This window comes from Crinia signifera, chromosome 5 (assembly GCF_055691185.1).
Source record: "Crinia signifera chromosome 5, ASM5569118v1, whole genome shotgun sequence".
Lineage (NCBI taxonomy): Eukaryota > Metazoa > Chordata > Amphibia > Anura > Myobatrachidae > Crinia > Crinia signifera.
In genome coordinates, this window is record NC_139221.1 from 220,899,706 (window position 1) to 220,913,457 (window position 13,752).

Genomic DNA, 13,752 nt, shown 5'->3' on the forward strand with positions numbered 1-13,752 from the left:
CTATACCAGTAAAGGAGTAATAGACGAGAATGAGAAGGATTATATCAAAATCGAACACCCCTCCATACCGGTAATCTATGTATTACCCAAAATGCATAAAAATCAGGAAAAACCCCCAGGCCGGCCAATTGTGGCCGGCACGAATTCTATCTTGTCAAATCTATCCCATTACCTTGATAGTCTTTTACAGCCTTTGGCCCAAAAAAGTAGAGCCTATTTAAAAGACACTATAGACACATTGGAAACTATGAAAAATCTACAATGGGATTCGGACTATATTTTGGTGACATCAGATGTCACATCGCTGTACACCATCATTAAGCACGATTTGGGCATCAAAGCAGTGTCCTACTTTCTTGAAAAAGAAGATATGACGGACGATAAGAAAAAGTTTATTCTGGAGGGAATTCTACTAATTTTAACCAATAATTATTTTTGGTATGACGACTCGTACTTCCTCCAGCTCATGGGCACGGCGATGGGCACCAGGTTGGCACCTAGCTACGCCAATTTGTTTTTGGCGTGGTGGGAGGACCACTTCGTTTGGAGTGGCCACCCGTATGGTGCCAACCTGGTGCTCTGGCGCAGGTACATCGACGATGTTCTATTTGTGTGGCGAGGCAGTCGTCAGGAATTGGATATGTTCTGTGAATATCTTAATCAAAACGAGCTTAACATATCTTTGTCATTTAATGTGAGTGAGGTAACGGTTGACTTTTTAGACGTCTCATTCTATATAGAAGAGGGACAATTGAAAACCAAGACCTATATCAAGGCGACCGACTGTAACTCTTTCATAAATGCAGATAGCAACCATCATTCCAATTGGTTGGACAGTGTGCCGAATAGCCAGTTTCAGCGCATCAGTCGCAATTGTACCGACGCAGATATATATGATGAGCAGGCTTCCACACTGGAAAAGCAATTCCAGAGTAAAGGTTACAAAAACAACACCATCACAAGGGCCAAGGACAAGGGACGTAACCTAATTGTCCACAAAAATCAGAACCCTTCAATTATGGAGAAAAGGCCCAAAAACGATAATTCAGGGGTTGCATTTATTACCCAGTATTCAAGCCAACACAAACAGCTTGAAAGCCTTATCACCAAGCACTGGCAAATTCTAACCAATGACCCACTATTAAGTAATTATGTAACTGCTAAGCCCAAATTTGTTTACAGGCGGGCAAAAAACCTTAAGGACACGCTTGTCAATAGCGCCATTGGTACTCCATCACCATTGAACCATATAAAATCTAAAGGTTTTTATCGTTGCGGGACATGCAGCATGTGCCGGGCATGCAAAAGCCCCATGCCCGTCATACATGAATATAGATCTGCGGTAACTGGAAAAACTTTCAGTATAGATGAATTTATCACATGCAATAGCAAGTATTGTGTTTATTTATTGGAATGTGACTGTAAAAAACAATATGTTGGTAAGACCAAAAGGGTACTTAAAATTAGGCTGGCAGAACATGTCAGGAATGCGAAAAAAGGTCTAGAATCGCATAATGTCTCAGACCATTTTCGCAAAACCCATAACAGCAATATTGCATGTTTGATGTCATTTTGTGGAATTAAAATAATCAAACCACACTGGAGGGTTAATGACATGGATTTGCGACTTTCACGTACGGAGATGAAATCCATTTATGAATTGAAAACATTGGAGCCCAAGGGGCTCAATGTTGATTTTGAGCTTAAATGCTTTTTATAAAATGATCCTCTATGCACCACTTTTTATGCCGCATTCTGCTATTTTTAAATCTCGGTGCCGATTTCATTTATCTAACATTTGTCTCTTTTCTCTTGTTATACCTATATGTAATTGCGTGGGGAATATCCATAAACAACCCCCGATGGGGTTGATTGGCTGCTAAACAACCACGTGACATACAACAGTGCGGCTCATAGTAACCTGGGAACCCGGTCCGTTTGCGTTCCAGCAGAATCTTCAAACGTCACTTCCGTTTCCGTATACAGCACGGAGGTGCGTCTCAGACGTCTGGACGTGAACGTCAGTCCCGCTTCCGGCGTTGCGTTCCAATACACGCCGGAAGGAGGAAGTAGCTGATCGCTATGCTCAATTTCTATAAACCAGGACCGGACTTTTCACGATGTTCATGTACATGTGCCGCACATCATATATGTATGATTCATGATCTGTACTGTGATAAATTTTTTATATGTATTATATGTAATGTATAAATGTATATGTAATTTTATGAAATCATGTTTTATGCAAAGTTTTTTAAAGTAAGAAAAAATGCTTCACTCCATGTTTTACCATTGACTATCTAAAGGAATAATTGGAAAGGGTATAAATACCCTCCAACATTAAGCTCCTTCATACCTTGAAAAAGGGTCAATTACAAAGACCCGAAACGCGTTGGTGAGAAGGAGGATAGCCACCAGAGGAACCCTGAAGCCCCCAACCACTTTTTCCATCAGTGTGGTACCCATCTTGGCTCTCTTCCCGGGTGAGATCAAGCTTGCTGTGTTGGGCCCAGTGGTTCTCTGGTCCTATCTTGATATAGACTGTTTTTATCTATTTCTTGGAGTTTTTTATCGTGTGATTTTTTGGAAGTGTGACGTCTCGTATTGTTGCCTTGTGGTGAATAAATCTTTTTGGAATTTATCCATTGGTTTCCTGTGAACACTCCTTGTCTCCGGGTGGAGATCGTGACCAAAAGAAACCCTTACATGCACATAGGGCATAGAGATAAGGTGAGCACCTTCTACCCATGAGCGGGTGACCTGACGTGAACAAAGATACCTTTATGTGAAAATAGGGCAAAGTGAAAAGGTCAGTTACGGAGTACCCCTGGTGTAAATGAATATCCATTGACATCTGACTGACCATCTTCCCTTTGTCCTCCTGTTCGCATCCCCCCATTGAAGCTCGGGGTTCACAAGGTTCTAACAGAATCTCTACAAGTCAAGACAGCGCAACTGTAGACACCATATTCTGGCTACATTGTTTCTATGAGGAGTGGTATTCCTTGGGTGGCTACAGTGCAGCAGTCTTTTGGCGCAATTGTTTCGGAACTAATTTCTTCTATTCAAGGATCAAATATGGTTTGAGGTAACATGTTTAAACAAAGGGGCAGACTAGATGGGCCAAGTGGTTCTTATCTGCCGTCAAATTCTATGTTTCTATATTTCTATATTGTGACATCACAAGAGACCCATTGTGACATCACAAGCGACCCATTGTGACATCACAAGCGGCCCATTGTGACATCACAAGCGGCCCATTGTGACATCACAAGAGACCCATTGTGACATCACAAGAGACCCATTGTAACATCACAAGAGACCCATTGTGACATCACAAGATGCCCATTGTGACATCACAAGAGACCCATTGTGACATCACAAGCTGCCCATTGTGACATCACAAGAGACCCATTGTGACATCACAAGAGACCCATTGTGACATCACAAGCGGTCCATTGTGACATCACATGCGACCCATTGTGACATCACATGCGACCCATTGTGACATCACAAGTGGTCCAATGTGACATCACAAGCGACCCATTGTGACATTAAAAGAATCCCATTGTGATATCACAAGCGACCCATTGTGACATCACAAGCGACCCATTGTGACATCACAAGCGGCCCATGAGAAGCTTGCAGACTAAAGTGAAGCTTGAATATTTAAGTGACTTGTGAGTTGGAAACTGTAACGTTCAGATCAGGTGATCGATCAAATTAACGTATGCCTCCTGTTATGATTATCTGTCCGGTCAATGTATGTCTGATATTGGTGTAATAGTTATGTCTCCTGTGAGTATTGGAATCAGGACATGTCTTGTATGTAAACTGTAGGTGACCCTGGTTTGAGTTTGAGGCCTGTATTCCCTCAGTGTGACATCTGTGGACTCCTCCGGAGTTAGGATGTAAGATAAGATCTGAGCCCCTCATAAACCATGGTCCAGGAGAAGAGGTTAGAGTTTGTCCCCTTCCTTTACATCTCTTATCAGTGGGTCTGCTATGCAAGGAAGGAGGATCAATCACTTTGAAAACAGCAGACTGTAGAAAATACATTGCCAGGGACCTTCCACACTCCTTCAGCATGGAAAGAGTGGAATCCCAAGGGTGGGAGGGATGAGGGAGTCTGCAAGGTATAACTAAGACCTTTCTCCCTATAGTCAGTGTCACTACCTGGGGGTCTAGCAAGCAGGCTGTAGGCGACGAAAGATTTCTTGTGGAGAACCCCCCCACTTCAGGATTGTAAGATACGGTTCTGTCTTTTTTCCCTTTTTATTTTATTTCTGAAATTTGCATTTAAAACTAGTGTGTACTTTTAAAATCATTGTAATGTCTTGTAACCATTTTGTTTAAAGCTCTGTAGTGTTTCTAGGAATAAATAATACATATTCCCAGTTCTGGTTCTGTGTTCCTAAGACTCATTAGCCTCAGGAGAGAAAGGCTGGAAAACGTTACCATTGTTATCTTGTATTGTGTGGTCAGGGGCGAGCCAAGCCGCCCCTTGCGCAGTTTCAGGCGCTAAAATCAGGTTTTGGCTGGTGGCAGTGTACCTCAAGGAAAGGACCCGAGTGTCCTGAGTGAACCCCAGTCACGGCCGGCGCTGCTCAGATTGACGTATCGGAGCAGGCGACCGGTGGGTCCGTGACATTTAGTGGCAAGCGGTGGGATGGAGAATTCATTTTTCTCTTTAAGAACTTAAGTGAGTGTGGGTAGAATTTTGTGAGAAATACCCACATCACCAGAATCAGAACTCAGAGCTTTACTATAGTTTTAAAAGTCACACAGTGGATGCAATTTCTGTTCCCCTCCCTTCTCTTGTTTTCTTTACTATCATTTTATTTGACAAGTGTGAGACTCAGGATGTCTGATTACCGGATGATGAGACGTGATGATCTGGCGACTATATGTGTACGGAGGGACATCCCTTGGTCTGGTCTGAGTAAAGAACTGATGATAAAGGCACTCATGGAAGCCGATCGGGTTCTAGCTGCTGGAGGAAGCCAGTCCAGGGACACTCCTACTCCAAGGGCTCAGTTGGCACAAGACAACACAAGTGATGCCCCGCCAGGGTCAGATGCATCTGCTGGCAACAGTGAGTCTACACTGCAGAGTTACCTTCAAACTGCTGTCAGGCAAATGAAGGACCTGGACCCCACAATGGCCGTGCAGCTAATGCAGCATTACCAGGCAACTGCTGACAGAGAAGCTGCAGAGCGCCAGTCTGCGGCCGACAGAGAGGCTGCAGAGCGCCAGTCTGCGGCCGACAGAGAGGCTGCAGAGCGACAGGCTGCGGCCGACAGAGAGGCTGAGCAGCGCAGAGCCGAGCTAGAGGCTGAGCAGCGCAGAGCCGAGCGAGAGGCTGCAGAGCGTCAGGCGGAGCGTGAGTACCAGTTGGAACTGGTGAGGCTCAGCGGCCAGAGCGCTGTTGGTAACCCGGGTAGGAAAAAGCCCCGGCATGACCAATTTCCCGTGCTGGAGAAAGATGGTGACCTGGATACTTTCTTCAGGAGTTTCGAAAAGACTTGCCGGCAGTTTGCACTGGACCCCAGTGAATGGGCAAGTTATTTAACCCCTGGGCTGCGGGGAAAGGCTTTGGATGCATTTGCTGACCTTCCCCAGGAGCTGGATGGAGATTATACTGCCATAAAGAAAGCCTTGCTACAGCGTTTCAACATCACCCCTGAGGCATACCGACAGAAGTTCAGAGACTTAAAGCGCAGCCCCTCTGATACCTATGGGGGCCTGTTAGCACAACTGTCAACCCTATTGCATCAGTGGGTTGAGGGCTTGCAAGTAAAGGACTATGATAAATTGAAGGACCTATTTCTGCAAGAGCAGTTCATCGCACTCTGCCCAGCTGAGGTTAAAGAGTGGGTCCTGGACCGGAATCCCGAATCAGCAGAAAAGGCTGCCACCCTGGCAGACCAATACACCAGCACCAGGGCTTCTGTGGCAAAGAAGACCTGGGGGACGCCCGGGCAAGTCAGCTGGAGAGAGCGGAGACCCGGAGACTCGCCCCAGCAGCCCTCTTCAACTAAACCAGCAGCCGCTGCATTTGTTGGGGGGGTGGGGGGACAACCTGTTTTGGCAACCAGCCGCAGGTGTTTTATTTGCGATGAAGTGGGGCACTTCCGTTCCCGTTGCCCCAAGAGGAACTCTTCTGTGGGGGGCCCAGCCGTGAAACCTATGCCTGCCGTCCTGTGTGTAGGAGGACCCCAGGAGAGACCCCGGGACAATCTACAACCAGTCCAGGTAGGACAAAGGGTGGCGCTTGGGCTATTGGACTCAGGTGCAGATCTGACTCTCATAGATTCAGCATTGGTGGGCCCAGAGAACATCATCCCAGGAAAGACTATTGCTGTACGGGGGGTGAGTGGGGTCCACCCTGATGTTCCTATGGCCAGGGTATACCTTGATTGGGGGGTTGGAAGAGGCATCCGTGATGTTGGGGTGCTGGACAATCTACCTGCCGGTGTGCTTTTGGGGACTGATCTTGGAAAGATGCACACTGCCTATGTCAATGAAAGTGATGTTGGTACTGACTCTGTGTTACTAGCTAACCCTTCTGTCCCTCAGGCGACCCCTGCTGAGCTTTACAATTGTAATGTAAATGTATGTGAGGTTGCAGATTTGTGTTTAGCAGAACCTAACCCTTTGCAAATGTACAGGAGGGAAGTGGGTCACAATGCCTGTACTAAGGTAGAATTATGTGATGTATCGTTACCAGATAATGTTGCGAAAGCACCAGTATCTGGGGTTGTACAGAATACTGAGCCAATCTCTGTGTTAGCAGTTCAGACAAGGAGAGCTGCAGCCCAGAACAGCTGTGATTTAACCCCTGCCTGTGTGGAAGGGGACTCCCTGGAAGTGGATACCCCTCCACCCCCCTCCCCTCCTGTAGAAGTCTCCAGTTCAGATGCTGTCCTAGAGGAGGGGGGGGGGCTTGCCTGCCTTGTTTCCCCACACTGATCAGCTGCTCAGAAGTGAGGCATTCAAAGCAGAACAGCAGACCGATCCCAGCTTGGCCGCTCTCAGGGAACAAGCCAAGGAGGTCCCAACGGGGAATGGCTCAGTCAGAGTTTATGTGGAAAATGGGCTGTTATATCGTGAGCCACCTTCCTCAGAGGACCCTGAAGATGAAGGTCCTAACAGGCAGCTGGTGGTTCCACAGGCTTATAGGGAAGGGTTAATGAAAATAGCTCATGAAATTCCCTTAGGCGGACATATGAATCCGAAAAGAACTCAAGCTCGTTTGAGGCCCAATTTTTTCTGGCCTAACATGGGGAACGATGTACCTAATTACTGTCGCTCCTGCCATGCCTGCCAGTTAGCTGGGAAGCCCGGTGACCAAGGCCGAGCACCTCTCATTTCATTACCACTTATCGCAGAACCCTTTGAGCGGGTTGGTGTAGATCTTGTGGGGCCCCTCGCTATCCCCAGCAGCTCAGGGAAACAATACATTCTCACTGTGGTGGACTACGCCACGAGGTACCCTGAAGCTGTAGCACTCTCCTCCATCCGCGCAGACAAAGTGGCGGATGCGCTCATATCCATTTTCTCCAGGGTGGGGTTCCCAAAGGAGATGCTAACTGACCAGGGTACTCAGTTCATGTCCAAGCTCATGCAGAGTCTCTGTAAGAGGATGCAGGTGGATCACCTCATCACCTCTGCCTATCACCCCCAAACGAACGGCCTCTGCGAACGCTTCAATGGTACCCTAAAACAGATGTTGAGGGTCTTTGTGGAGTCCCAGGGAAGGGACTGGGAAAGGTTCTTGCCGCACCTCCTGTTTGCATACCGGGAGGTGCCTCAAGAATCAACGGGCTTCTCCCCCTTTGAACTCCTGTATGGGCGCCGTGCCCGTGGACCCCTGGATTTGATTAGACAGGAGTGGGAGGGGAAGTTGGTCACCCCGGAAACATCCGTGGTGCACTATGTGGTGCAATTCAGGGAGAAAATGCAGTTCCTAATGGAAATGGCACAGAGCAACCTGAAGGCTGCACAGACCAAGCAAAAACAATGGTACGACCGACAGGCTAGAGAGCGTATCTTTGAGGTGGGGCAAAAGGTATTGGCTCTGGTTCCCATGAGACAGAACAAACTGCAGGCTGCCTGGGAGGGTCCCTACACTGTAATACAATGTATCAAAGATGTTAATTACATTGTGGAAAAAGGGGAGGGACGTAAGAGGCAGAAGATGTATCATGTCAACATGCTCAAACCTTATCACGAAAGGGGGGCTTGTGTGTTTGCTGTGTGTAGTTTGCCTGAGAATGAGCAAGGAATTGACCCCCTGATGGATTTAGCAGCTGCTGCTAAGGAGGGGCGATCCCTGTCTGATGCCCACTTCAGTGATAAACTGACAGAGGCACAGCGAGCACAGCTCACTGACACACTGCAGCCCTACAAGTCCCATTTCACAGGGAAGCCTGGAAAAACACACTTGGTAACTCATCATGTAAACACAGGTAGTCAGACCCCCCTCAGGCAGCCAGCATACCGGGCTTCTCCTGAGGTGCTGGAAGCCATGAAGAGGGAAATTGATGAAATGCTGCAGCTGGGGGTGATTCAACGGTCTCACAGTGCTTGGGCTGCCCCAGTTGTACTGGTCCCAAAGAAGTGTGGGGGCACCCGCTCCTGTGTAGACTATAGAAGGTTAAATGATGCCACTGTGTTCGATGCCTATCCCATGCCCAGGATAGATGAACTGTTAGATCAGCTGGCCCAGGCACGTTACATCACTGTCATGGATCTGAGTAGAGGATACTGGCAGATCCCACTGTCACCGGAGGCCCGTGAGCGGTCTGCATTTATCACACCATTCGGCCTGTTTGAGTTTCTGGTCATGCCTTTTGGAATGAAAAATGCACCTGCGTCCTTTCAGCGCCTGGTTAATGACCTGCTGGAAGGCCAGGAGACACATGCCGTTGCCTACCTGGATGACATTGCGGTGTTCAGTCAGACCTGGGAAGAGCACCTGATCCATCTGAACAGTGTGTTAAGTAAAATCACGGGGGCCGGGTTGACGATTAAACCAGAGAAATGCCAGCTTGGGCTGGGTGAGGTACACTACCTGGGGCACTGTGTTAGAGGTGGTACCCTTCGCCCAGAGTTAAGCAAAGTAGAGGCTATAACGGAGTGGCCCACTCCCACAACCAAAAAACAGGTCATGTCCTTCCTAGGTACTGCTGGGTATTACCGAAAATTTGTACCCCACTACAGCACTCTAGCAAAACCACTGACAGACTTAACCAAAAAGAAGTTGCCCCAGGTGGTCAATTGGACAAAGGAATGTGAGGGGGCATTTTTGGCGCTGAAGTCCGCATTAGCTAAGTCACCTGTGCTGCAGGCCCCAGATTTCCAAAAGAAGTTTATAGTGCAGACTGATGCTTCCAATTATGGGCTAGGTGCTGTGCTCAGCCAAGTCAATGAGAAAGGAGAGGAGCATCCCATCCTGTTCTTAAGTAAGAAATTGCTTCCCAGAGAAGTAGCCTATGCCACCGTGGAGAAGGAGTGTTTGGCGATTGTGTGGGCTCTCCAAAAACTCCAGCCATATCTGTACGGACATGACTTTTTAATAATTACAGATCACAACCCATTGGTATTTCTGAATAGAGTTGCCGGAGATAATGGTAAACTGCTAAGATGGAGTCTCATACTGCAGCAGTACACTTTTACCATCCAGCACAAAAAGGGTGCCCACCACAGTAATGCGGATGGACTCTCACGGCGAGGAAGTGAATAGCGCACTGAGGAGATGGTGACGTGGGTCACCACCTCTGTGCGCCATTTTAAAAGAGGGAGGTGTAACGATCAGATCAGGTGATCGATCAAATTAACGTATGCCTCCTGTTATGATTATCTGTCCGGTCAATGTATGTCTGATATTGGTGTAATAGTTATGTCTCCTGTGAGTATTGGAATCAGGACATGTCTTGTATGTAAACTGTAGGTGACCCTGGTTTGAGTTTGAGGCCTGTATTCCCTCAGTGTGACATCTGTGGACTCCTCCGGAGTTAGGATGTAAGATAAGATCTGAGCCCCTCATAAACCATGGTCCAGGAGAAGAGGTTAGAGTTTGTCCCCTTTCTTCACATCTCTTATCAGTGGGTCTGCTATGCAAGGAAGGAGGATCAATCACTTTGAAAACAGCAGACTGTAGAAAATACATTGCCAGGGACCTTCCACACTCCTTCAGCATGGAAAGAGTGGAATCCCAAGGGTGGGAGGGATGAGGGAGTCTGCAAGGTATAACTAAGACCTTTCTCCCTATAGTCAGTGTCACTACCTGGGGGTCTAGCAAGCAGGCTGTAGGCGACGAGAGATTTCTTGTGGAGAACCCCCCCACTTCAGGATTGTAAGATACGGTTCTGTCTTTTTTCCCTTTTTATTTTATTTCTGAAATTTGCATTTAAAACTTGTGTGTACTTTTAAAATCATTGTAATGTCTTGTAACCATTTTGTTTAAAGCTCTGTAGTATTTCTAGGAATAAATAATACATATTCCCAGTTCTGGTTCTGTGTTCCTAAGACTCATTAGCCTCAGGAGAGAAAGGCTGGAAAACGTTACCATTGTTATCTTGTATTGTGTGGTCAGGGGCGAGCCAAGCCGCCCCTTGCGCAGTTTCAGGCGCTAAAATCAGGTTTTGGCTGGTGGCAGTGTACCTCAAGGAAAGGACCCGAGTGTCCTGAGTGAACCCCAGTCACGGCCGGCGCTGCTCAGATTGACGTATCGGAGCAGGCGACCGGTGGGTCCGTGACAGAAACAGAAGCAGGTGATTTAGAAAACAGAAAAAGGTGAGTTTGAACACAAAAGCCAAAACACATATTATTATTGTTATTACCATACATCTGATACAATGTTTGGCCTGGTGCAGTGGATGTAATGCATTTGTTTTGAGGGAGACATTCTGTAGACTCGGCTGCGTTCCAATCTGCAAACAATTTTCTTTGCTGCAGGAGGAGATAGCTAAACTGCATGCTGAGCTACGTAGGATGTCTGTGTCCTTGCAACCACCACTGCCTCAGAGAGTCCCCAGAAGACATTCTGCTTGGACTGCTGTGGGCTCTGAAAGGCAGAGACTGACAGAGGGCATCGGACACATTCCCCAAGTGGTCACACTGCAAAACTCATATTCTGCTCTTGCAGGGTTGGAATGTATGACCAACGTAGGCAATAAAGAACAGGAAGATATGAGGACTTCTACCTCTACTAACTGTAGGACCAGGAAAATTTCACCTCCAAAAAGGACTGCACTTTTTTTGGGAGATTCCATCATTAGAGGAGTTCATCTGGGAAATGCTACTATAGTAGAGAAACAAGTAAGGTGCTTACCTAGAGCCACAGCTCCAAGAGATAAAGAACGCATGCTAAGAATTGTAAAGGCAGCAAGAAAAGATGGGGAGGTGGATGTCATCGTCCACCTAGGCACAAATGACCTGGTTAATTCTGAAGTCATGGCCGTAAAAGATGAATTTAGAAAGTTAGGAACTGCTCTAAAACAGGTGGCAACCACTGTAACTTTTTCAGAAGTATTGCCAGTACACCAAGGGGAAGATAGAACTCTGAGAATTAGAAACTTCAATGTTTGGCTAAGGAATTGGTGCAAGGAGGAGAGATTTGGATATTTAGGTCAAAGTCAAGCTACCTGGCAAGACAGAGCCTTATATAAAAGTGATGGCCTGCACCCATCTTCAAAGGGAACGAGAATATTGAGTGAGAAGTATGGAAGCTTCATAAGCAACTTTTTAAACTAGCAGAGGGGGGCAGTGAACAAATAAGAATGAAGAAATCTGCTCCCCCAACCTAGAGGTATTGTCTCTGCAGGCAAATGGAACAGGAAGCATATCCACTGCAACAGAAGATAATGCCGATCAAAACCGAATAGATATAGGCAGAAAGATGAACATAGCTAGCAGCAGGAGAAGCACAAACACAACTTTAAGAGCTATGTGTGCAAATGCTAGGTGCTTAGGAAATAAAATCCCAGAACTAATTGCAATAATGACAAGGGATGAACTGGATATTGTGGCTATTACAGAGACATGGTGCAATGAAAATCATGACTGGGACATAGCTATACCAGGATATACTTTATTTAGGAAGGACAGAATGGGAAAAATTGAAGGAGGGGTTGCAATATATGTGAAAAAATATATAAAGACTACCTGAATACAAAGTATTGAAGAAAAAACGGAGGCCCTTTGGTGAGAAACAGGGGAGAAGGCGATTCTTCGTATAGGGGTGATCTACAGACCACCAGGTCAGGAAGAGGAACTAGACAAGAGCCTATAGCAGGACATCAATAAAATGGCATTAAAAGGAGAGGTGATAATCATGGGAGACTTTAATCTACCTGATGTAAACTGGGAGCTGCCTGTTGCACGTTACACCAGAAGTAGGAACATGCTGAATTCCTTGCAAGGAGCATCCCTCCAGCAATTGGTGAGGGAGCCCACTCGTAAGGACGCAATATTAGACTTAATACTTACAAATGGTGACAGAATATCTGACATAAATGTGGGTGAAAATCTGGGATTTAGTGACCATCAAGCAGTATGGCTCAAAATAAAGACAGAGACTGACTCATCGCACACAAAAACAAAGGTGTTAGATTTTAGGAAGGCTGATTTTGTAGAGATGGGAAACTCTATAAGGGATTCTTTGGCAGAGTGGAAGAACTTGGAAGGAGTGCAGGATATGTGGGAAAAATTAAAAAGTGCAATTCTAAAAGCAACAGAACTTTGTGTCAAAAGAGTTAGGAAAACACAAGAAAAAGAAAGCCATTGTGGTTTGCAAAAGAAGTAGCAAGTATTGTGAAAGCAAAAAAGTTGGCCTTTAAGAAATTTAAGCAGACGCAGAAGAATGAGGACAAAGAGGTGTACCTTGTTAGACAGAAGGAGGCTAAGAAGGTAATCAGATGTGCAAAAGCACAGGCTGAAGAGAAAATGGCCCAGTCAGTGGGTAAAGGGGGGAAAACTTTTTTTAGGTATATAAGTGAAAGGAGAAAAACAAAAAGTGGAATAATTAGACTGAAGACAGAGGGCCTTATTCTGATCGTTGCGGCCGGATCCGATTATGCGGCCAGGACCGTGCGTGCGAAACCCCGCCTTCCATACGGATCGCCAACTCCCTCCGTACGCGGTAAGAAGCTGGCCGAATGGACCGCACGTGTATTTTTTACGGAATACGCCTCCTCCATCTAAGGGAACCTCCCCCATCATTCGATGGTCGCAGACCATCGAATGCAGGACCGAGTGCTCCACCAGCTCCCGCAACCTCAGACCACACTGACATTTTTCCGTGCAAAAGCAGGGATCTGGGCGGGCAGCTGACATCTGGCGATGTCATATGTCCGCCCCCTACACGTGCGTCACGGCCGCATTACCATACGTACGCCCAGCATTTGCATGGGAACGCCCATGAAACACGGGGCGTATGCATATGGTAATGAGCCCAAATAGCCCTTCACGCCCCTCTCCTCCCTCTGTTCGGAGTGTTCACATATCATGCGGGATTTGGCCGTAGGCCCCGCTCGCACATGCGCAGAGACGCCTCTGCACATGCGCAGATACAAAACATCGGCGGCCCGAACGCACGCGGATATATCCGCACCGACCAGAATAAGGGCCAGAGAGTGGAAGTTTTCTTGAGGGAGACAATGTAATAGCAGATAATATTAATAATTATTTCTGCTCAGTATTTACTGCTGAAAGAGAGGGAAAGGGGCCACAGTTAAGTTGCAAGTA

General features: G+C 46.8%; 1 protein-coding gene and 1 long non-coding RNA gene across 2 annotated transcripts in view; both read left to right on the plus strand.

The window, feature by feature from the left end:
- Window positions 1-13,752, plus strand: part of LOC146079648 (uncharacterized) — a 75,814-nt gene that overhangs the window by 34,948 nt on the left and 27,114 nt on the right. The window lies entirely within an intron of this gene.
- Window positions 4,864-6,972, plus strand: LOC146079813 (uncharacterized). Its single transcript, XM_083186455.1, has one exon. It carries the CDS (start codon window positions 4,864-4,866, stop codon window positions 6,970-6,972), a length of 2,109 nt encoding a protein of 702 aa, XP_083042581.1.

Coding starts and splice junctions, on each gene's coding strand:
- LOC146079813 (XM_083186455.1), top strand. CDS start 4,864: ATGTCTGATTACCGGATGATGAGACGTGATGATCTGGCGACTATATGT.